The sequence below is a fragment of the Barbus barbus genome (assembly GCF_936440315.1).
Source record: "Barbus barbus genome assembly, chromosome: 27".
In the NCBI taxonomy this organism is placed as follows: domain Eukaryota; kingdom Metazoa; phylum Chordata; class Actinopteri; order Cypriniformes; family Cyprinidae; genus Barbus; species Barbus barbus.
In genome coordinates this window covers 12,132,871-12,157,874 of record NC_136755.1, presented here as the reverse complement: position 1 = coordinate 12,157,874, position 25,004 = coordinate 12,132,871, and the positions used below count along the sequence as shown (strand labels likewise).

The 25,004-nt window shown below is 37.5% G+C and overlaps 1 protein-coding gene across 10 annotated transcripts in view; it reads left to right on the top strand.

Moving 5' to 3' along the window:
- The window catches only part of LOC306846843 (engulfment and cell motility protein 1), a 98,343-nt gene that overhangs the window by 26,652 nt on the left and 46,687 nt on the right, over positions 1-25,004 (top strand). For 2 of the 10 annotated variants that reach the window (XM_079380487.1, XM_079380485.1), the window contains exons 2-10: positions 11,801-11,932; positions 12,539-12,579; positions 13,885-13,957; positions 14,065-14,115; positions 16,719-16,888; positions 19,968-20,003; positions 22,316-22,415; positions 23,212-23,363; positions 23,757-23,835. In XM_079380487.1, the coding sequence (XP_079236613.1) occupies positions 11,855-11,932; positions 12,539-12,579; positions 13,885-13,957; positions 14,065-14,115; positions 16,719-16,888; positions 19,968-20,003; positions 22,316-22,415; positions 23,212-23,363; positions 23,757-23,835 (780 nt within the window). In that variant the 5' untranslated portion in view covers positions 11,801-11,854. Of the gene's footprint in view, positions 1-30; positions 49-4,325; positions 4,444-11,800; positions 11,933-12,538; positions 12,580-13,884; positions 13,958-14,064; positions 14,116-15,235; positions 15,454-16,718; positions 16,889-19,967; positions 20,004-22,315; positions 22,416-23,211; positions 23,364-23,756; positions 23,836-25,004 lie in introns of those variants that run through there. The other 8 variants (XM_079380491.1, XM_079380492.1, XM_079380490.1 and 5 more) reach the window with 7 other exon arrangements.

The window sequence follows — 25,004 nt, the reverse complement described above, 5'->3', positions numbered from 1 at the left end:
AGATGCAAAAGCGAGGACCTGGAGATGTGGAAACTGCTGCTTAGATGTGTGAGTAATTTGACAGGATATCCTGGTTACTGTATGAGAAATAGAGGGCCTGTTTTTGACGCTAAGCGTCCGCTGCAGTGCCTGAAAGAATAAGCACAGAATCTCTTGACTGTCTACACTGTTAGTTTTTGTGAACTATAAACATTTCAAAGGAAATGAATGTCTTTTTTTAACAGCTTACTGTTAGTGGTAAGGAGAGGAGAGTTTGATTGTAAGTTAAGATGTCTGTTGTACAATCTTTGCTGATGTTCAGCTCTCACTGTTTCCCAAACAGAGATTACACTAAAAAACAAGGTAATGCCATGTTGTTTTAGACAGCTTTGGTACATTTGATTTTGGAATCGTAATATTGTAATCATTCAGTATCATGGAATATGTCAAAGTACAGAAAATTACTACATGATACCTTCACTCTACTGTAGTACTGCAGTACATTTTGTAATGGTAGTGTAAAAAATGTCCAAAAACTCTTCATATTTGACTATTCTTACATTTTTACAAATCCCTCTCTAAACCATTTAGGCAGACAGACAGCAAAAAAAAAAAGAGACTTACTCAAAAAAATACTTATCTGTAGTCTTAACAACAAAAAACATGAAGTCCAGTGATTCATAATACAAATGTTTATGAATTTTTGCTAATATTTATTTATTTGTAACAACAACAACACTACTACTGCTAATTATTATCATTATTTATATAACTAAAATATTTAAATGAACTATTCTTTTATATTATTGTTATTCTTATATTATTAAAGCTATAATTAACATTTATATTGTTATAGTTTATTCTGTGTTTAAGTTATTAATATTTATTATCATCAATATAATAAACTAATAATAATAATAATTACTATTATTATTAGTATTAGTTTATTATCATTATTTATATAACTGAAATATTTAAAGGTGCCATAGAATGGAAAACTGTATTTACCTTGGCATAGTTTAATAATAACAGTTTTGTACATGGAAATGACATGCAGTGAGCCTCAAACACCATTGTTTCCTCCTTGTTATGTAAATCTCGTGAATGCAAAAGACCACTGAAAAATAGGCGAATCAGAACATAACACCGACTGTGATGTGACAGTCGGGATCACTAATAGTTACGCCCACAACATTTGCATATACCCGCCCATGTTCTAAGCCAGCCGCCAACCAAATCATCAGAAGTTCTGCAGGTATTGTGAAGAAACAAGCGAGGACAACAGCGAAAATGGCAGATCATGGAAATAAATGTTATGTTCCAGGCCGTGCAGGGGGTGTGAAGTGCAGGGATGGGTTGGTGTCTGTATTCAGAAAGGCACAGAAAGCAAATAACGTGTTCTAATAAAATAACACGAGCCACTAAAGGGACATGGTTCGCTTCTTGCAAGCCTTAGCCTGTTACATAACAGTACATAAGATTTCACTTACCACATAAACAGAGTAAGGAGAGATGAGGATGATGGCGAATGATTTACAGATCCTGAGCACCACTGACAAGCATCTGATCTTGTAAAATGTGTGGTAAGTACTGCCGCGCCATAGTATAAACAGAGCACGTGTGATCGCGAATCTCAAAAGTTAAAGTGAAATTAAAAAGCGATCGTGCATTTGAAAGCAGTTTCAATGCCCAGCATATTAATAGCGGCTCCCTGATGCCCACGTTTAATTTACAGTATAATTACCCAACGATATAACTGTGCGGGAAAGTATTGAAATATATATTTTCCCTGTGTTTCCTTCCTGTGAGCTAGTGAAATGAGCCTCACTGTGAAACAGCCAATCAGAGCAGAGCTCAACATTATTATTCATGACCCTTCTAAATAAGGCAATAACAGACCATTTAATTCTAGGGAGAATTTTTGCCCTTAGCTAAGCCACATACCTAGATATCAGAGAACAATTTAAAATATTGTATCAATGCAGTCTATGGCACCTTTAAAATAAATATTCTTTAATATTGTTATTTTTATAATTACATTATTAATACTACAATTAACATAAATATTTTATTATTATTATTATTAATTGATTATTCTTAGTTATTAATATTTATTATCAAATATTTTTACCATTTTAATAATTTTTAATTGTTGTTATTAAAATATCTCAAATAATTAGATCTGATCCTTGTGTAACATGCAAATTGTGCAGTATTGTCTGAAGCTGTGTCTGCATGCACTCATTTTCACTCACACTTTCCTCATGTGAATGGTGTGACATTCACTATGAATAGTGAGTCAGCGGTTTTGCACAGTACATGCATGAATGTGTAGAATGCCTGTTGTGTTATTCGTCATGCTCTCGTGAGTTCTGCACCGAGGCGTGAAGTCATAATAGACGTGCGCACAGTCCCAATCTCCAATTTTCCCGCCTCTCCTTCCACACTGACGGCTACACTCAGCTGTCGTATGAAAATGTCTCTTGGCATCATTCTGACGTATACATCATTACTATAGCAACCGATGGAAATCCACGAGATACTGACTATGTATGTGTGTCTCAAAACGGGACCCGCGGTTCTGTCTCTCTAGAAGGGGTTGTAGGAACAAGGCACAGGTCAGACCTGCAGGGTAGAAATGAAAGCCAACCGGCGTCGGTCAGACAAAGAAAGTGAGTAGCAATATCTCAATAGCTGTCTTGCGTGTCTTTGTTTCTCAGCGCAGATAAAGCTCGCTGCTCCTTTGTAGCCCCTGCCGGTGTGGGCCCTCTGTGCTCTGGGGCCCTTTGTAGAGGTGTCAGATGAATCACTGGAGGGCTCTTTTGAAATCTATACAGGACGTAGGCAATCCAGTGACGCGAAACCTGGTGAGAGTGTGAACTACTGAGCATTCTTTCACTTTCTTCTCACAACTGACGGACTGCAGCTGTTCGGCTTGGTGGTGTTGTGCTCTCTGTGGGAGTGAAGTCTTAACATTTAAACCGCACTGGGACTGTCACTCTGACAACCACATGCTGTACCGTCCATGATGTTCAGCATCTAATAAATGTAGTCTCTGTTTGACTTCAAGGATGAACAGGCTTTTAGTTTGATCATGTACCTGTGTAGGTTTTCTTGTGGGTCATGTTACATTGCGGATCATTTTACAGTGCGGTTTATATCATTTATGAGTAATACTAATGAAACGTGTTGGCTGATTGGATTGTAGTTATGCTTCCGAGTGGCCTGCAGTTATTACAGTTTGTGTGATTGCTATCATTTGTCTCTTATTAAAAAGTTATGTGACTGTCTCATGGTACATTGAGCATCTGTACAGTATCTGATGTCGATACCATGGTATTGGTGATACTGTTGTACTATAAATGATTATAATATTCATCAGTTATTCAATATTCATAATATTCATTCATATAATATTCAATATGTATCATATTGTTTGCAAGGTATCCCATGGTACTTCAAAGAATACCATGGTATTGCCATGGACCTAAAAACACTTTGCCAGTCCCGGCGCCCTGGGCGGGCAATGGGGGGCCTGGCCCGCCCTGTGAGTCACTACTGCCCGCCCTAGACGAGCCTGCTGAGGGCATTCGCGGGCCGTGACCCCCCAAACGAGTTACTGTGCTCCCACTTTCCATCCTCACTCCTCCTTGCTGAACGTGATCGATTTCAAAAGCGAAAGTGAAACCAATAAAACAGCGCACATAAGAAAAGCGATTGCATGCTTTAGCACAGTGTAAATAGCAATTATATTCTATTTATACTAATAGCTATTTTATACTATTTATACTATGTGCAAATAGCATATTTTCTTAGCAATAGATACTATTTACACTAAGTGCAAATAGCGATGGATTCTATTTACACTGTTAAAATAGCGAGATTTTCTGCTATTTATGCTAGGCTATTTATTGCAAATAGTGGCAATTATCTGCACCTCAGTATTGTAGTACATTATAAAACCATACGCAATAATAACATATTGAGTGTAATAGTGTTGCTTTCGTCAACGAAAATTATGATGAAATATCGTCGTCAACGAACCTTTATCACGTGACGAAAACGAGACGAGATGAAAATGCTGGTCATGTGACGATGACGATAACTAAATGTATAATGCAATATTGTTGACGAATAAAAACGAGACTAAATGTGGTTTACAAAATAAAAACTATGCTAAAATGTCTCTTCATTTTCGTTGACTAAAACGAGACGAAACGAAATGTTATTATAACGCCATTTCGTCTCGTTTAGTCGCGTTATTATTATTATTTTGCAGTATTTCTGTTTCCGGTGTCTCACTTCAGGTCGCACTGCATGCAGGCGACGTCACTTCCTCAAGCCCCACTCGCGGCATTATTTAGAAGACGACAACAAAGTTAAGTCTGACACAGAGAAAGGGACCGATGGCCGGCCAGCCGGGGTTCGTCTTTGGGAGATGTGTGTGTACTTCTAACATGTTTGGTTGGTAAAATAAATGTTGTAAATTCAAATCAGAGACACTCTGTAAAGTTAGAACTTGTTTTGAACAATTTCTTTGTCATCTGCAGATTGATTTTAAGTAGGGGGGGGGGAATTTTTATTTAAATCTTAAATCAGATTTTTTGGTCATATCGCCCAGCCCTAAATTGTACATAAATTGCAATTTTCCTAAAATGTGACAATACCATGGTACATGTCCAAAAACATGGTAATGTCATAGTACTTGTCCTCAAAACATGGTATTACCATGGTATGTGTCCTAAAGCAGGGTATTACAATATGTGTCCAAAATCATGGTATTGCCATAATAAATGTCCTAAAACTTAGTCTTATATAAAATGGCAATACCATGTTTTGTCTAGGAAACTCTGTGATACCAATGTACAGTATGTTAATAAGAGGATAGTGTAGTTTTATAGTTCTTCAGCTTTATTTTTTCTCACAGTGAAGGCTGAATGTTTTGAGGAAACTGGTGGTGGACAAGGCCACAGGCCAGAGTGATTCAGTGGGTTTTACAGAAGGGATTGAATGGAAGAGCAGGCAATGCTGTGTGTGTCCCTGCCCCCATCAGAGAGACAGAGACATCTCTAGGCCTGCTCCCGGTGTATGTTCACTACTGTGTGTACACTTGGATGGGTTAAATGCAGAGCACAAATTCCGAGTATGGGTCACCATACTTGGCCACACACCACTTCCCTTCCCCTTTCATTTAAATGACTGGACTATTTAGCCCTCTGAAGAAATCAAACCTTGTCTGTCAGTCTGTTTTCTTCTCGGTTCCTTTCAACAGCATTATTGTGTAGGTTTAAGAAATCATGTCTATCAAAAATGCTAATTTGTTTCACTTTGAATTCGTCTTTTGTTTTGTGGAACTTTTTGATGGACAAGACATGAATGCTTTAGTGAAAAAACTTGGTTTGGTGAAAGCACCTTACTTGCACCTTACATGTTTGTTGCTTGTGTTTCGCTGGCTTTGTGGTTGTATCCACATATCCAGCATTTCATGCTCTACCGTTATGTCAACATACAGTGTGGAATAAAGCCACTTTAATGTTGTAATAGCTTTGTGGATGAGTTTTATTCTCTTGTAGTGCAGCCAAACCTGTGAAACCTAGAAAAAATAAGTAGAATGCATACATACAGGTGCATCTAAAAAAATTAGAATATCGTGAAGTTAATTTTTTTTTTTTTGTAACTTATTTCCAAAAGTGAAACTTTCATATATTTTAGATTCATTACATGTAAAGTAAAACATTCCAAAAGTTTTTTTTTATTTTTTATTTTTTATTTTGATGATTAGAGCTTACAGCTCATGAAAGTCAAAAATCCAGTATCTCAAAATATTAGAATATTTCCTAAGATCAATCAAAAAAAGGATTTGCCAAACAGAAAAGTTCAAGTTCTTTAAAGTATGTTCATTTATGCACTCAATACTTGGTTGAGGCTCCTTTAGCACAAAAATTCCAGCATCAGTGAGGAATGGCATGGAAGCGATCAGCCTGTGGCTCTGCTGAGGCACTATTGAGCCTTCAGCTCGTCTGTATTGTTGGATCGACTGTTTCTCATCTTTCTCTTGAAAATATCCCATAGATTCCATATGGGGATAAAGTCAGGCATGTTGGCTGGCCAATCAAGCACAGTAATGTCATGGTCAGCAAACCCCTTGGAAGTGGTTTTGGCACTGTGGGCAGGTGCTAAAGTCCTGCTGGAAAAGCAAATCAGCATCTCCATAAAGCTTGTCAGCAGATGGAAGCTTAAAGTGCTCCAAAATCTCTCAGTAGACGGCTGCATTGACTCTGGACTTGATAAAACACAATGGACCAACACCAGCAGACGTCACGGCACCCCAAATCATCACTGACTTCAGAAACTTCACACTGGACTTCAAGCAGCTTGGGTTCTGTGCCTCTCCAGTCTTCCTCCAGACACCAGACATTGATTTCCAAATGAAATGCAAAATGTACTTTTATCTGAAAAGAGGACTTTGGACCACTGAGCAACAGTCCAGATCTTTTTCTCCTTAGCCCAGGTAAGATGCTTCTGATGTTGTTTCTGTTTCAGAAGTGGCTTGGTAGCCCTTTTCCTGAAGGCGTCTGAGCGTGGTGACTCTTGATGCAGTGACTCCAGCTTCAGTCCACTCCTTGTGAAACTCTTTGTGTTTGAATCGGCTTTGCTTGACAGTATTCTCAAGCTTGCGGTCATCCCTGTTGCTTGTGCACCTTTTCCTACTCAATTTCTTCCTTCCAGTCAACTTTACATTTAATATGCTTTGATACAGCACTCAGTAATGACCTTCTGTGACTTACCATCTTTGTGGAGGGTGTCAATGATTGTCTTCAGGACCATTGCCAAGTCAGCAGCCTTCCCCATTATCGTGGCTTCAAAGGACAAGAGATACCCGGAATTTGTACTGTAGTGATGGTCATTTAATGAAGCTCAAATGTAAATATTCTAATATTTTGAGATACTGGATTTTTGACTTTCATGAGCTGTAAGCTCTAATCATCAAAATTAAAACCAAAAACTTTTTAAATGTTTTACTTTACATGTAATGAATCTAGAATATATGAAAGTTTCACATTTGAAATGTTACAAAAAAAAAATAATTTTTCACGATATTCTAATTTTTTGAGATGCACCTGTATTAAAATAAAAAAAAAATTAAATGGAGAGGTCCTCAGTCTTAAAGCACTTTCATGACCATATCTTTAAGTAAATGCTCTAAACACAGCCACATTAAAGCCAAAATCATGAAAAATTTGTTCTCCTTGATCAAAATAAAAATTGTTTGACCTAATGTTCATGCACTATGCAAATGAGTGATCAGAATCAGAATGAGCTTTATTGGCCAAGTATGTTTACACATACGAGGAATTTGTTATAATGACAGAAGCTACACAGTGCAACAGAAAGACAGCAACAGGACAGGACACAGAAAATAAAAGAATAATATACAAATATCCAAATAGGCAATGTTCAAAACAGCAAAAAACACAATATATAATATAGACAATTGTGTGTACATGTCTTATATGTGCAAATTTGAAATGAAAAAAAAAAAGTGTGGTGAATAAATAATGTATACTAGAGTTGTGTGTTCCGCATTTTATTGTCAAGTGTTCATGAGGTGGATTGACTGAGGGAAGAAGCTGTTCCTGTGTCTGGTCGGTCTGGTGCTCAGAGCTCTGTAGCGTCGACCAGACGGTAACAGTTCAAAGAGGTTGTGTGCTGGATGTGAGGGGTCCAGAGTGATTTTGCCAGCCCTTTTGCTCACTCTGGGTGAGTACAGTTCTTGGAGAGTGGGGAGGGTTGTACCAATGATTTGCTCAGCAGTCTGGACTACCCTCCGTAGTCTTCTGAGGTCAGATTTGGTAGCTGAGCTGAACCAGACAGTTATTGAAGTGCAGAGGACGGATTCAATGATGGCGGAGTAGAACTGTTCCAGCAGCTCCTGTGGCAGGTTGAACTTCCTCAGCTGGCGAAGGAAGTACAACCTCTGCTGGGCCTTTTTGACAATAGAGTCAATGTGATTGTCCCACTTCAGGTCCTGGGAGATGGTGGTGCCCAGGAATCTGAATGAATGACAAGTCACGGTGCTGTTCATGATGGTGAGTGGGGGGAGAGCAGGGGGGTTTCTCCTGAAGTCCACGATCATCTCCACAGTTTTGAGCGTGTTAAGCTCCAGGTTGTTAAGACTGCACCATACAGCCAACTCCTTAACCTCCTGTCTGTAAGCAGACTCGTCACCGTCCTGCATGAGGCCGATCAGTGTGGTGTCGTCTGCAAACTTCAGGAGCTTGACAGAGGGGTCTTTAGATGTGCAGTCGTTGGTGTAGAGGGAGAAGAGCAGTAAGGAGAGGAGCTCCAGTGCTGATTTGTACGGGTGCTGGGTGTGTATTTTCCCAGCCTCACTAGCTGCTGCCTGTTTGTCAGGAAGCTGTTGATCCACTGACAGACAGATGTGGGGACGGAGAGCTGAGTTAGTTTATTCTGAAGGGTGTCCGTGATGATGGTGTTAAAAGCGGAGCTCAAGTCCACAAAAAGGATTCTCACATAAGTCCCTGGTCTGTCCCGTAGTGACTGCATCATCCTATGTAGGCAAACTGCAGGGGGTCCAGTGATGTCCTTTAGATAAGCCAAAACCTTACTGTCTTTCAAATGATTTCATGGCCACAAATGTTAGAGCCACAGGTCTGTAGTCATTAAGTCCAGTAATTTTGGGTTTCTTTGGGACGGGGATGATGGTGGAGCATTTGAAGCATGAGGGGACTTCACACAGCTCCAGTGATCTGTTGAAGATCTGTGTGAAGATGGGGGCCAGCTGGTGAGCACAGGTTTTTAGGCAGGCTGGTGTCACACCGTCTGGGCCTGGTGCTTTCCTTTTGTTCTTACTGAAGACCTGGCGCACCTCATCTTGGCTGATCTAAATTGTAGGTGTGGGGGAGAGGGGGGTTGCTGCAGGTGTGAATGGTTATGTGGAGAGGTGTTCAGAGTGGGTATGGGGTGATTTTTCAAACCTGCAATAAAACTCATTCAAGTCGTCTGCTAGTTGTTGATTCTCCAGAGTGCAGGGGGGATGGTGTCTTGTAACTGGTGATAGACCGAAATGTTCAAAAAAGTAATTTTTGGTATCAGCCTAAATAGTTTTGGAGGGCGAAATCATTGACTGAAATAGTGACATTTAATTATTTAATTAACTTTTTTGTGGATACAACATGGATAAACTACTACAGGTAAACATGTCAGCTGTGTGGATGCTAGTACTGGATTAGCGATCAATATTGATATGGCTTCTTGAATGTCAAAATCAACCTTTGTTGATGCATGAAGTTCACTAAACATTGTTTGTAGCACTCCTGCCATTCAATAATCACAATAAACGTTGTGCTTTGTTACTTTTATTATGAAACAAAGTCCCAGATTTCAAATGCAGTTAATTTATCATGACATGAAACAATACATGTGGTTTTGACACTCTTTAATGTGGCTGTAGACTGTAACCATCTCAGTTCAAGCGGCATGTGAACCGATCACCTCTTCTGCTTTACTATTTACAGTAAGAATTAAACATGAATAAACATGTTTGTAACAAACTGTTTACCAATATGTATAATTTCTCATGTAATAGATCAATCAGTGTTCAACTCTGGAAAGATGTCAATAAAACAGCTTGTAAGCAATGTCATGTAATGTTACATTTAACTCAGGAAAGCCATTCAGTGTCCATAAACTTGATGGTGAGCTAGTAAAAATAACTCTAGAGAGGTGCATTTTGCTAAATATAGGCACTATATTTTTACTTAACCTGTTGTGTTACTATGATTGAATAAATCGGTCAAGTTTGTATTCAACTTATCATGTTCTGAAAATAAAGAGAAATTTAAAACCACAGTTTACCATCTGGTTTCCACAACTTTCTGGTCATGTACCAATATTATTATTATTGCTATTACTATTAATGTGAAGGTCAGATTAGTGTTCATGAGGTGATGCAGTCTCAGCTACCAGTGAGCGATAAAGGGTATTTTGTGCTCCTGTGTAAAATAAATAAATGGTTGCCATTTGAATTCAATTTAAAATGAACTCCCCTTTCTCTTAATTTATGTTCACAGTATCTCAAATCATATAAGACCAAAGGATAAAAAATACAACTATGTGCAGCTATTCTGTCCATTTGAATGACAGCTGAGAGCTTTACATAAATCCTGGTACTGAGATTTATTGACTTCTGTCAGCTTGAAATCATGCCGTCTGTAATGGGGAAACTTCTTACGAGGAATGAAACATTTCCAAGAGAACCACCCTCGAAAGATGCAACTTCTGATGGAGCAGATGCCATAGCAACAGAGCCTGAGTGGAGATTATTATGGGATGAGTCATGGCAGAGTGACATGGCAGCTTGTTTGAATGGGTTGAATGAATGCTTGTTTCACAGGCTGTGTGTGTTCTTGTTTTCTCTCCAAGAATCATCCCCATGCTTTATGGAACGGGGGATTAAATATGTAACAGGGTTTTCTGATTTATTGTATTGTACATTTTATGAGACTTAAGACGGTTATTCATCTTTAAAATGTAACTCTAATAATACAAATTTTAAAAGTATTATTCTTATTAATAATAATAATAATAATTATTATAATTTAGTTAAAATTGCAAGCCTGATACTTAAAAGAAAATTGTGCTGGAATTAACTTCTGTTAGTTTGACTACAGCTATAAAGAAAAAGCCTATGTTTATAGTGCAAATGAGTTTATTTGTTAATGTGCTTTAGAGAGAGACATTTGCTCGTTTGCTCTGCTGCTTTTTATTGCCATTTAAAATGGGCTAAAAGAAAATAGTCAATTTAATTTCAGCCAATAGAAAATAAAATTTTCCTTGCTCTTTTGAAATAAAGCGTTCAGTGTGCTGAATTGTATCACAATACAAAGCTGCAGTCAGCAATCCACCAAGACTATTTATATAATCTAAACAGCAAAAATGAGTCATTTGTCAACATGTCAATTTGTCATCATTATGACATACAACCATGAGCACATTAATATATGACAACCTGTGTTTGCATATCTCATGACTGCTCGGTACTCAGCAACTTGGCACACACTGTGATTTATATACAACAACACTGTTGATTTTGAAGAAACTTGTAACATTGCCAAAGCAAACTTTAGTTGTAGCTTGTAGATTTTGGCAAATCATTTTAATCTTAAAAGCACATTGAGCTGAATAGATGCTATATATTCTGTCTGATGGCAGTTGATCTCAGTAGTTTTAGTTTAAAAGCAAAGTTCAGACATGAATAAAGAAGCATTTAAAAGACACACAAGTGTGTAGATCTTACTGCAGTGATTAAAATGTCCCAGTATCAGATGTCAAAAAGGAGGAATGTTCCTGTTCAGAGTGAATCTCTCACAGTGACACTGCACCAGTCAAAGCTTTGCATTCCTAAAATGCATTTTCAAGGTTTTCCAGAATAATTCCTCCGTGTCAGCTCTTGCATATTAGCAGCAAATTATCTAGTGACAGAAAGAGCTCTCTGTTCTGACCTCAAGGTCAAACATGCTTTTGAACCAAATATTTGATGTTCGCTCAGTTGTTGTTACAGATAACAAGGAGGTGGATAGATCTAATCAACAGCAACACTCTGGTATCTAATCCAACTCTAGACTACCGGTAGTTTGAAATACTGGAATTGTGACGGTCTAGTACTGACCTATTACCAAAGTACTGCTATTTTTGACATCCCTGCTTATACTATTCATTTATTTGATAAAAGAGACACGTTTAATAAATTAGTATGCATAGTATAACCCTAGCTTTCTCCCTCTATCTCCCTCTACAGGCTTGGATGAGAGCCAGGCAGCCGTGAGTGGCCACATCCTCAATCAGCGCAGCCATGCCGCCCCCAGCAGACATTGTGAAGGTGGCCATCGAATGGCCGGGGGCCTTTCCCAAACTTATGGAGATTGACCAGGTCAGTGCCTATGGATGATTTTGTCTTCTTCATCTACATGCATGTAGATGTATCTTAAAATAGATAGCACATATTTGCTTTTTCTCCCAAAAATTTACATTCTGTCAGTATTTACTAAGCTTTGTGTTGTTTAGAACCCTTTCTTGACATAAAAGGACATTTCATGAGCACAGCTGTTGATATCTGAAAATGCAACACCAAAAGGAGACCCCTCAGTCCTTTAATAACTATGCGCTTCACAGAAGAATAAGTAATGTGGGTTTGGAAAAACATGGTGAATAAATAATGACTTGATTTTCCTCTTTGGCTGAACTATTCCTTTAAAATCTGAGAGAGAAGACCCTGCAGTGAGTGTCTGACTGATGAAGACGATGTGCTATTAAAACTATTGAGACCTTGCATAAATCACCCTGAAGTTCTTTATTCATAATTTGTTGCTATTTACTTGACTCAACCAAACGTTTGATCAAAAGTTGTACAAACTAATGTCAATGCAGCAGTACTATTGAGTATGAAGAGTGTTTATTAGTGGTAAAGAAATAAGATGTGTTCCAAGACTAGAGGAAAAACTGTTTTTTTGTTAATAATTTGTTTTGTTTTCCATAGAAAAAACCTCTCTCAGCCATCATTAAAGAAGTCTGTGAGGGGTAAGTAACAAACATTCAAAAACCTTTTTTTTTGCATGCATTCACACCTGCAAACTCATCACCTTTCAGCGAAATTTGCCATTCTGATATTAAAATAGTGATTTGTGCAAATCTGAGGTGTTTTTATTTGTTGGGGAGGTGAGGGGGTTAAATGAATGTGTATATTTGAAGGAAACTGATTGTTGGGGTGGGTGATATGACCAAAATCTTATATCACGAGATGAGTAATTTTATTTCACAATGATATATATCACAATATAGTTATTTTTGATTAAATAAGGTTTTCATAATATCAAAAAGTTTGATACCATAGAAACTTCATAATTCTTGTCACCAGTGTCAACATCACAAAAAAAAAACAAAAAAAAAAACTAATGCTAGCCTAAAAAAAAACAAAAAAAAACTCATGGAAGACAAGTATACAATCAGCAATTAAGAAACTAATCACAAGCAATAGGACAAAAAAACTACAGTATTACAAATAAATAAGAAATGCTACACACACTGTATAAAGTAATCAAATGTATAAAAACACTGCATATTTTTCGTTGTGTAAATTATATATACATTTCTTCTTATTAATGTTACAAAAGTGATTTAGTCAAAAGTGAGAGATTTTCTCTTTTGTTGTTTGATTAACATGAATTACAGACAGCAGGAATATTAGACTGCTGTCACTTTAAGAGCTGCCCGGATCCAATATACTGTTACACATGTGCTTTCTTTCTCAGCTGTTTGTTTTCACTTAAGACATAAATTACTGTGTTTATGAGGATACTTGCAAAGACTGGCATTTTGACACATACAAGTGTGTTTTTAATCATTCAAGGCCTATAAAGTGGCAAAAATAACTCTGTTCAATACTCCCACACTCTATGAGCACCGTCTTCATGTGCGTGCGCCTCTCTGAAAGCGCTCAGAAACACGAATATAGCTAAATTAGTTCTCTTTCACTGCTGATTGTTTCAACAACTTAAAATCACTTGTTTTTAAACCTCAATGCTTAAAAACTCATGCAAACGATACATTTTCGTGACCATGTTGCACAGCAACTTCATGTGAGCGTGTAACTGCGATATAGTGAAAACTACCGTTGACAAATTTCTACTGGTTAATCATGTCTACTGGTATATCGCCCACCTCTAATTTTACCTCTGTGTATTGTCTAATAATTAAGTAGTGTTTAAAAGTGTAGCACTGCTTACCATGAGCATCGTTGTTGTTTCAAAAGAACGTTGCTACCATTAACAACATGTAGATTGTAACACTGTATCTCTGATGATTGTCTGAATTTTCTCTCGTTAGGTGGAACTTGCCAAACCCTGAAACCTTTGCTCTGCAGAATGCTGACTCAACCAACTTCTACATCACTGAAAAGGTTAAATGCAAAATCTCAAAAAGAAGCTGTATTGCTAAGCTCAATAATTAAAAAAATGCCTTATTCTAGTGCATAACAATGCCTCTTTTCCTTTTTTTTCCCCCCAGAATCGCAACAACATCAAAAACGGCTCCATTCTGCGGCTTACTACGTCAGCTGTGAGTAGCACATTTGAGTTTATATATGTGTTTTTGGCATCTCTAAAGGCTTTATCTGCAGGAGGGACCTGCCTTTATCCTCTGAAGCCCTGCCCCGTCCAGCTGGGGCCTGTAATCCTTCAGATGTGAGGGGTGATAGGTTACATTACCAAAGCTTCCTAAAGTGTCAGCAGCTGAGAAACATTCTTGTGTGACCTGGGAAGGCGTAAATGTGCCCAGCTGTCATTATGTTCTCTCTGCCGGTTACGGATTGGCTCTTTGTTATAAAAATGTATTGTCGTTTTGAAGCCGCATTATATTAGAATGAATATTTCATTCAGAAACTGCTGTTCATGTGACCCGTCTGAATTTGCGGCTTGGGAATGATGATATTTAAAGCTGATGTCTGTGACATTTGAAACCGTCCCCTCTAGCATAATGACAACAATGACTGTTTCTCTTCCTGTGATGTTCTGCACCAGCCGCCACTGATATTTAACAGTCATCAGTACTAGGTACAGTTTGAATAGGTTTCACAGAAGAAAGCAATTCTGTAGTGTTCATGATGAAGCATATATTTATAATGCTGTGTTCTGTAACATTAGTGCGGTCAAGGTGCTTTATTTTAAGGTGATCAAAGCAAGTTTAGTTTGAAGAGAAGAGAGATGGAAATCGGATTACAGTTACAAAAAGCATTTGGAATTTTAAGTCACTCCATTAATTAATGTCATTGGTTTGATATTTTGCATATAATGCAGTTGTCATCTGTAAACAATTTTGTCATTTAAATCAGATCATTTAAAATAATATAGGTCTTGTCGAATGTGGTCAGAAAAGATGATCGCTGAAAACCATTTAAAGGGGTCCTATTATGCTCTTTTACAAAGTCTTGATTTTGTTTTGGGGGTGTACTAGAACATGCTCTCATGCTTGGTGGTTCGAAAATCACATTATTTTTCACATAATTTACATTATTACAATAACTTTCTCCTCAGCCTGGCACAAACGACTCTATTAGTTCCGGGTTTGATGAAGGCCCGCCTTCCGAAAAACGAAATGTGTTGTGATTGGTTAGCTGTCCCAGTGCGTTGTGATTGGTAAACAGCTTAGACGGTGTTTCAGTATTGCCCCGCCCCTTGCCAGAACAGCAAGTTCGTCAATATTGCCATATCAGTTCAGACCCCAAGAATATTGAACAAGAGGATCGTACAGAACCTTTGCACGCACGGATATTGCAAGACATATTAAAGTGGTAATGTTATAGTTTTTTTTTTTTTTTTTTGCTAAATCACGTTTTAGATACGATGTCAACAACAGCTTAAAAATAACTGCATTGACTATGTACAGATAAGTGCACCGGTAATATGTATTATGTTTATTGTTCTTTAATTCTAACATTATAACATGAATTGCACTGAAACTGTTATACAGTTGAATTTATTTATACCATAGTCCCACAGACTTACATTATTTGTGACCGCATATATATGCAAATTAATTCTCTGCTAGCAGGAGGTGCTGTTGGAGCGGGAGAGATCGAGGTTTCACCGGTAACGCTGTACACAAAGCAGAGCTCTGCTCACAAACGCTGCTTTATCAGACATTATATGCAAGATGAAATTAAAATTTTCTGAAAATAGTTGGTTTCCATCAGAAATACAGTGATGTAAAACCACCCGCACTGGGTTTCGATTTTGAAACGTGCTGTGCTCCTCAGTTCCCAACCATTCAAATTTCTGTAGGCGGGATTTACAATTTGTGATGTCATAAATACAGGAAATCATCTATGTAGTCCAAACGAGCCATTCGTTGTAGTTCTTGAAAAGGGATTTTTTTTTTTAAACGAAATATCTCCCTTTGGAGTGGACTTTGAGATTTGTAACTTTGTAGGTAATTTTATGCCCAAACATACACACTACACACTGACTAAAATTCAAAAAGTGAAAAAGCGTAATAGGACCCCTTTAAAAAAAATTATTTATTTGGTAGTTGCCAAAGCATTGTTTGTCATTTTTCACTAAGTTTAGCTTGATGTACTAAAATAACTGGAATAAAAAGTAATAAAAACCATATATATAGTTTTTATTCATACTATTATTAGTTTTTATTATGCTATATGGACATGAAAAAAACACACACAACTAAATATAAAAATTAAGATATTAAAGTAAAAACTCATTCAAAATATGAATGAAAACTAAAATAGTGTCACGATGCTAAAATAATAATGGTACTCAAATGCAATGAAATTCATTCATCTTTGATTGTCATGTAAGTGTGTCTTAAGTATCCAAATACTTTTTGGGGCCACTGCTAATGCAGAAATTTATAATACATAAACTAACTTTTCATTTATTTGAATACAACTTGGAGAATAGTTTATATTTAGTCATCTGCATTGAAAATGCTAAATGAAAAATTTATAAATGCAGTATGTAAAAACCATTAACTGACACACTGGCATGATTAATACTCTCTAATGAGGGAATGATTATGGATTCAGAGAGGCAGTAATTTAGACAAGTGCAGTCTCGCCTTCTTCCTTGAGACTAAAAGGCCTGACCTCCTACATGACGATCTGTCACACTCTCATTAACACGCCTCTTCTGTGGCCATGGTAACAGGGCCAGATGGCCCAGCAGCTGCATGAGCGCATCCAGTCGTCCAGCATGGACATGAAGCTGGATGCTCTGAAGGATCTGGCCAACTCTTCACGAGACATCACCTTTGCTCAGGAGTTCATCAACCTCGACGGCATCTCGCTGCTCACACAGATGGTGGAGAGTGGCACAGAGTAAGTAACTGTTTGTTCCTCTGGCTGCTTTTCCTTCTATCTCTCTGTTAGCATTACAGTTCTCTTGATATTCACTCATTTATGCGTCCTCTTAGCAGGTCTTAAACTATTCAAACCTGAATAAAAAAACAGCCAGTGACTTGCACTGTTGTGATGAAGCCTATTCAGATTTCTCTGAAGGAGACTTCAAATCCCAATAAACTAAATTTGCAGATAGACATAATCTACCATTCGGCCAGTAAGATTTATTTATTTATTTATTTTCCAAGATATTGATACTTTTATTCAGCAAACACATTTATAAGGTTACAAAATATTTCTATGTAAATAAATGCTCTTCTTTGGAACTTTTTATTCATCAAGAACTTTTTCAAAATTATAGTTTCTGACAACTGCTTTCAACATTGGTAATAAGAAATGTAAGAAATGATTTCTGAAGGATCATGTGACACTGAAGACTGGAGTAACTTCTTAACGGTAGTGTAGTTTTCTCAGAGAACAACAACAATTTGGCATCGACAATACATAATGGCTTTTAAATGCAACCCAGCGACACGCCTTACAAAATAAATAAAAAATAGCATGTCCTAAAACACAAAACAACACAATGTGCCCTGTAACACAACACAATGTCTCTTTAATCACAACCCAACGTTGTGGCTTCAAACCAAACACAACAAAGTGCAAGGTCCTCAATCACAACACAACAACTTGCCCTCAAATACAAAACATGCTTTTAATCACATCAAAACACAACAGTGGGCCCACAAACACAATGAAACATAACTGTCCTTAAACGCATAGATGTACTTTAATGTCCTTAAACACAACATGCTCACAGAAACAACACTGAGGGCACGTTGTTGTGTTGTTGTTTTGAGGCCAGTGTTGTGTCTGACAGCATGTGCTGTTGTGTTTGATCACACTTTGTTGTTTTTGGAGCCACAGTGTTGTGTTGTGATTTAAAACGTGATTGAGAGCACATGTTGTGATTGAGGACACTTTGTAGCGTTTTTTGATGTTGCAATCACAGCACAAATAATGCACCTTCCAACTCAATCACATCAGAGATGCACCATCCAAATAAACTGCAGAAATTTTATATCAGACACAGGTCTATTAATAATAAATGAAGTGTATACAATTCACTCCCTCCTCCAGTCTCCTCTGTGATATAAAGCAGCCGTGTGGCTTGACCATCTCAGTTGAAGGTTAAAGCGGAGATGGACTATCTGCTGAGCTGGCGCTTTTTCAACTCCTATATGGACGGTCCCATGAGGAGGCCGAGGTCTGCCAGCAGACACAAAACCGCCTTAATAGCGAGACAGAGTACAGAAACATGGAGGGAGAAAACTGGGACTGGAAAAACACGCTTAGAGACTGAGTCAAGGAATAATAATGCATTAAAGAAACACAAAGGAGGCTAGGAGGAAACGGTATAGGGAAGCTGTAAGGAAGAAATTGTTTGAGGAAAGACAAGGTTGTCTATCAAACTGAATGTTTACTCTCCAGCTGGTGAAATTCACAGACTCATGCCTTTGTTTTCCGTTACATGCTAACCTAATTATGCCTGTCCTTTCTTCATTTGTCAAGTTCGTACTACTCCGGTGGCTCTTTTCACACTTCACGTAGTTGTGGAAGAATATTTATCTGAATTGCCTAATACATTAATTTTCTTGCATGAGCAGAATTTTCTTGCTCTTGGTTGAGTGAAATTAGGCTGCCGTTGGGATGTTGGTTTTACTTCACTGAATCAATAGCTGCGTTTTTACTTATCAGAGCTGTGCGCCGCCAGCTGAGGTGTTTCAACATTTCTGTACACTGGAGAGCTGACCATGGAAATATGTTTTATATAAAGCAGCTCTGTGTCAACAGCTCCTGACCTCAAAGAGCCTATGTGTGGGTTTCTATGCAGTCCTTTCATACCGTTAAGAATCCAAGTGGACACGCACATGCACACAAATACACACTGTTTCGCATTCTTGCTGTGAATTCCTGTTAGCCACTGACCAGGCGATGATTATTCAAAAGATTTAAGCATGACGGCACTCTTGAGGGTATGGAGCAAGTACTCTGACATCATGGGGCATGAATGTTGCCGGCTGGAGGGTTGAAGAGTTAGTGGTGTAGTAGCTTCCTCTACTGGTCATGTGCTGCTGTAGCACTCTAAAGTTTGTTGCTACACATTAAGTTTTGTTGTTTTTTCCTCATTTGTACCACTTGCAAGTGTGCTAGCATACGAACAAGAGCAATATTATAAAAAAAATAAAATAGACTCTGCAAACAATACACGTCAAATGTGATAACTGTATCAGTCTTTTATATCAACAGCCCATTCGATCTGTAAAAAAAAGGTACAAAAGCTGTCACTGGGGTGGTATATTTTCAAAAGGTACACCTTTGTACCTTATTTACCTCTAAAGGATACATATTAGTACCTAAATGGTACATATTTGTAGTTTTTGAAAATGAACCGGCCCATTGAAAACTTTTGTACCTTTTTTTTATCTGAGAGTGTGTGTTCCTAAATTTAACAGGTTTTAAAAGTACAGTGCAAGTCATTGGTTCAGATATGATACAGCAACAGGCAATGTGTCTCAGCTTTAATGAGCAAACATGATGAGTCATAACTGTATTATAGCCCTGCTGACAGGACCATGAGAGGAAACAAGAGCCACGTTTGAGTCGTAAATGAATGCAATATAATACACGATGATTTGTAATGGATACTTTAGGTAATCCTTCACACTTGCTCATAACCACCACAGGGAGTTAAGCACATGTTGTGCATTAAATGCGTGTAAAGGCAGTGTGTGTGTGTTTGCAGTCTTCTTCTCCCAGTGTTCTGCTTTGCATGCTTTTTGTTTCTCAGAAAGGGTTTTTAATGTTCAGCTATGTGTTTCTCTCAGCTCATGCCTCACTGGATTTTTAAGATGTTCTGTATTGTGCTTTAAACCTTAACAATGGGTTTTCCACAGATTTTCCTAATGTAATTGTCATAATGGGTTCAGAAAGGAATATTTGGACCCTAACTGTGTGTTTCTGTCTCCCTGACGTCAAAGTTTTTAAATCTTTTCAGACGATATCAGAAACTGCAGAAGATTATGAAGCCCTGGTAAGCCCCTCCCCTCGAGCTGGATAACCCCCCTGTCACTTACCCTCTAATCTCCGGGGCCGAGTCTCTGCATGATCGGGCTCTGGCCTCAGTGCTCAAAACCAATCAAAGCGATGGGAACACTTGGCAACTGCTGCAGTCACTACCATTTTTCTGATGATCTTATGGTTTTATTTGGATGTTATTTCCATGTAACCAAATCATCTTTCTTTCTTTTGCATGTGGTATTGGGCAACATTGGTGCTTTAGGGGGAACTTTGCACTAACCTTTGGGAAACTTTTTTTTTTTCTTCCATTTATCGACAAGATTATGTGTTTACATTTCCATGATTGTAACACCCACCATTCCTCTTAAAGTTTATCAAAACACTGCTTGTTGCTTAAAGTCCTGTTGCCCAGGATCCCTCTAAAATGATTGGTTGTCATAAACAACCAGTGACCTCAGCTAAACTCATGTCACATTTCATGTACATTACATTTACTCAACATTAAATATCCCTTTGTGAGATTTCATCATCTCTCAATGTCACCATGGTAATTATTTGAGGGTTTTGCCCAATTCCAGCTGCAAATACTTCCTGCTCCCAGTGGTACATTTTATGAGTTGCTGTTCAACTAATATCTTTTATTATGAGGTCTGACTTACGCTGTATTAACTCCCTGCTGCCCTCAAATACTCAACACTTAGCTCAATGCAGGCAACTTTATTAAGTCTTTTCTGTTTCATATGTAGGGCTCTGCCTTTTATGTTCTTTAGAAATAGTTATTATTTTTATTTATGGTTTTGTACCTTGAGACGTCTTGGCCTGAACCGTTGTTGTTGGGGGTTTTTTTTTTTGGTCAAAAACTGTATTTTTTTTGTAGTTTTACCTTTCGTTCCACCTGCATTTTTATGATGAGAAATAATGAAAAGGCATGAACTAAGGTATTTATGAAGATAGGGGGCAGTGTTATTCATTTTAAAGCCAAAAATCTGAATCTAGAAAGCTGTCGCACATACTGAGGATTTGTAAATTAGATTTTATAGGCACTAGTTGATTGAATTAAGGTCTGATTTACTCAAAACTCTGGTGTAATTAATTCTTATTACTTAAAGGAATATTTGAGGTTTAATACAAATTACCCTATTATCGACAGCATCAGTGACATGCTTTGCCCAATATCTTTTTCCTCAAATTAAGGTACAAAATTATTTTCTGTGCAATCACAGCTGGCTGTTTATGGAAGTTAATTCAAACATGAAAATTCAGTTCTGTCATCATTTACTTCCATGTTGTTCCACAATTGAATGAACTTTGTGTGGAACATAAAAAGAGATATTTACAGAATTGTGTTCACCGGTGTTCTTATTGTTAGCTAAACCTACAACTAATAAAAATCTTTGTTAATTGAAAGCTGAAATAAAATATAAACATCAGGAAAACTTAATAACAGAAATGTTGCTTTGGAAATAAACTGAAATCAAATAAGTTGAAGTACTAAAATGACTATAACTAAAACTGAAATTAAAGCTGTATAGTAATATTAATAGAATATATAAAAATAGAATATATTATTGATAAATTATGTATTTATCTATTAATAAAATGTATTAATAAAATCTAAAATGTAATAAAATATTAAAAGTAAATTAATAATGCTAAAATTGCACTTCTGCAATTCTACCTTGGCACAAAGTGTAAATTAAAAGCATATGTTTACTGTATATTAAAGTATTTATGGAAAGTATATTTAGAGATTACTTCTTTCAGTAGGTTAGCTGTTTGTAGGTTTATATGTGTTTAAATATGTAGCACCGTGGTCTTCAGGCACAACATTTCATGCCTTTATTTGTTTCCACATAGCGGAATGACAATAAAACTTGCTTGACTTGATTTGATAACACTGTTCCACAAAAGAAAGAAAGTCATACAGGTTTGGAGCAGTATGAGGGCTTAAATTATCACAGTGGTCATTTTTGGGTGAAATATCCCTTTACGTTGTATTTAACCTAAATATTCCTAGCGTATTTTGTTGTTTGTTCAGTCATCATAACTGTAATGTCCCAAAAACAAACTGCTGCATGATACCACTGATCGTTTCTGCTAGTGTAATTCCACTGCTGCTCCTGCTGCCAAACTCTCTGGCATTCACTGCTCTTCTGAAGGACAGGAACATCAGCTGGACTGACTCCATGTCCTCCTGTTCTTCAGCTGCACCAGTACTTGATTCTTCTCGCTCGCTATCGCACTGTAAAGCTGAGGCTTAGCTGTTCTTTCAGTGCAGGTGAGCGGTAGAGACGTGGCTAGTGGCTGTTGTCTTGTCTTTTTTAGCTTTGGTGACCTGCTCTCCTTTACACTGACGGCCTTCGTGGAGCTCATGGACCATGGCATTGTCTCCTGGGACACCTTCTCTGTGGCCTTTATCAAGAAGGTGCGTCCACATGGGTATCAGTGGAAGTCTTTTCAGAAGTTGCTGGCACTTTTCATGAAGGGTATCAAATTGCTGTAGGGATGATGTGTTTTTGTAGGCGAGCTTGGACTTTTGCATCACACTGGTAACCTTTAGAATATAAGTTCTGTGACCAACATTTTTTTTTTATCATGATAATCTTCAAAAATTAACACAGACTTGAATTTTGAAGCCTAAAAACAAATGCCAGAAGTAAAAAGCTAGACTTAAGCTGTAAAAGAGCTACACCAGGGGCACTATAATGTCACTTCCATTGAATTCTCTCTTTGTCTTTATTTAAAAAAAATTCCCTGAAAGTTTGATGAAAGAGTGTGATTATGAATTACAATTATTAGTGTATTACAGCAATGCTGTAAAAGTGACTAGAGTAGACGAATTTACTAGTTCAGTTGTGACAGACAGCTTCTGCAGTCCCATTTAGCCACTTCTTCAAGACAAGTAAAATCTTCTTCAAAATCACTCATTTATTTAACTACATTTTTTTTTTTTTTTTTTTATGGTATGTACAAAGAGGAAAATGTTTTAAAAGCTTTTAACATAATACATGAACATATAATTTACATACAGATGTTAGAGGGTTGTGACTGAGTCGATGCTTCTGAAGAAAAAATAGTTTGATCATTAAAAATGGGTATTTAAAAATCTCAATACACTGTTCATACTCTGTTTTGATGGCACCCTAGCTTTTAAATATTCAGTGTCCAGATTTCTGTGCATCTTTTTTAACCACTCAAAGCCCCTCTCACTTCATTCTCAGATTGCCAGTTATGTGTGTAAATCTGCCATGGACACTGCTGTACTCCAGAGGTCTCTAGCCATCCTGGAATCAATGGTGCTCAACAGTCAAGATCTCTACCAGAAGGTGGCTCAAGAAATCACCATTGGCCAGCTCATCCCCCATCTGCAAGGGTATGGACAATTGATAGCTCCTTGCAAATGTAGTTATCAAATTGTGATTATTTAAAGAAAAAGTTGAGACAAAAATGTAAAATGTCAGTTGTTTATCCATTTTAAACTTCTATTGCTTTTTATTTTTTGTGGAATATAATTTTTGAAGAATTTTCATGCTGCTTTTCTCAATATAAAGCAAGCACATAGTGACTGCCAGAATCCAAAAATGACAAAAATGCACCACCATATAGCCGATGCAGCCAAGTGTGATTATGTACTTCTGGGCATCAAGCTTTTGGTGCTTAACAAACCTTAGTAACTATATGCTTTTTTTTGTAAACGATTACAATTTTTGGTGAGCTTTACCTTTAATTGCCACTTAGTTTTTGTTTTTCTCCTCTCTGGGAACAGGACGGATCAGGACATTCAGACTTACACCATCGCAGTGATTAATGCGTTGTTCCTCAAAGCCCCTGAGGAGAAGAGACAGGTACAGCACACACACAAACCCATTTTCTTTTCTTTTTTTTCTCCATTTGTTTGTTGTTGTCTGGACTAAATAATGACACTGTGTCTTCATCAGGCAAGACGTGAGAAAATGTCAAGTGAATCACTTTCATGTTTGTCTAGATTTTTGTTCTAACAAGCTGTGACTGTCAATAGCATCACACAACATTTTAGGCATTCAGGCAATTCTGTCCATTCATGCAGCATTTTAGTATGTGGGAACATAAAAAGGACTTGATGCTGGAAACTTAGGACTTAGAATGCAGATCAAGAAGTTCACTTCATATTTTTGCATTTTGTACCTGTATGAGTGTCTATTTGTGTCTTTGTAAGAGTGCAATGTGTGAGTTTTTCAGCTCGGATAATTTCCTTTCAGCCTCCACACATATTTAATGGCTGTTATTCTTGATAGCCAATTGAGTGGAGTGGTTGAGACCACAATCTTTAAATGTGTGGTCACATTCACAGTTATTCTGCCAATTTTAATGAGCAAATTCCACTAATGCAAATTTTGTTACAGGTTTAAGTTCGCACAAATTTTCTGTTGTCCAAGAGAGAGCTTCTATGGGAACTGTGTTTTATACATTGCTGACCTTTTTTTTTCTGCAAAATTTCACTGAAATTTTGGTAATATGACCACACCTTAATAGCCCACAGTTCTTTTTTGTACAGTACATACATTGATGTAGTTCTTGTTTGATCAACTTAATTGAAGGGAAAATATTGTGTGAAAAACTAAAAACTAGCATGTTTTATACAGCTGTTGTAAGCAACATTAGCCATATTACCAACTTTCTTTAGACTTGGCCACTGAATTATATCACCTCTCATTACTTGAACCATTTGCCCGCTCTCCAAAGTCAGAAAACCCGACGCCAGCAAAACCTGAGCATGTGAAATGAATGACAGACAGCGAGTCGGAGAGAGTCTCCAAGTGTTCCGATTGGCTAACACATGCTAGCTGTTTACAGAGCCCAGGGCTGTGTGGTTTCTCAGGGCACCTATTTTTGTGATATTTGTCAGGTAGTTGGACATTTTTTTGCGTGGTATTAAAAAAATGCTTACTGCAGCTTTAAGTAAGAGAGAATGACTTAAGAGTCACAGCGGGCTCGTGTAACTGCCTCATATCCTAAATGTGGATTTACAGTTTCT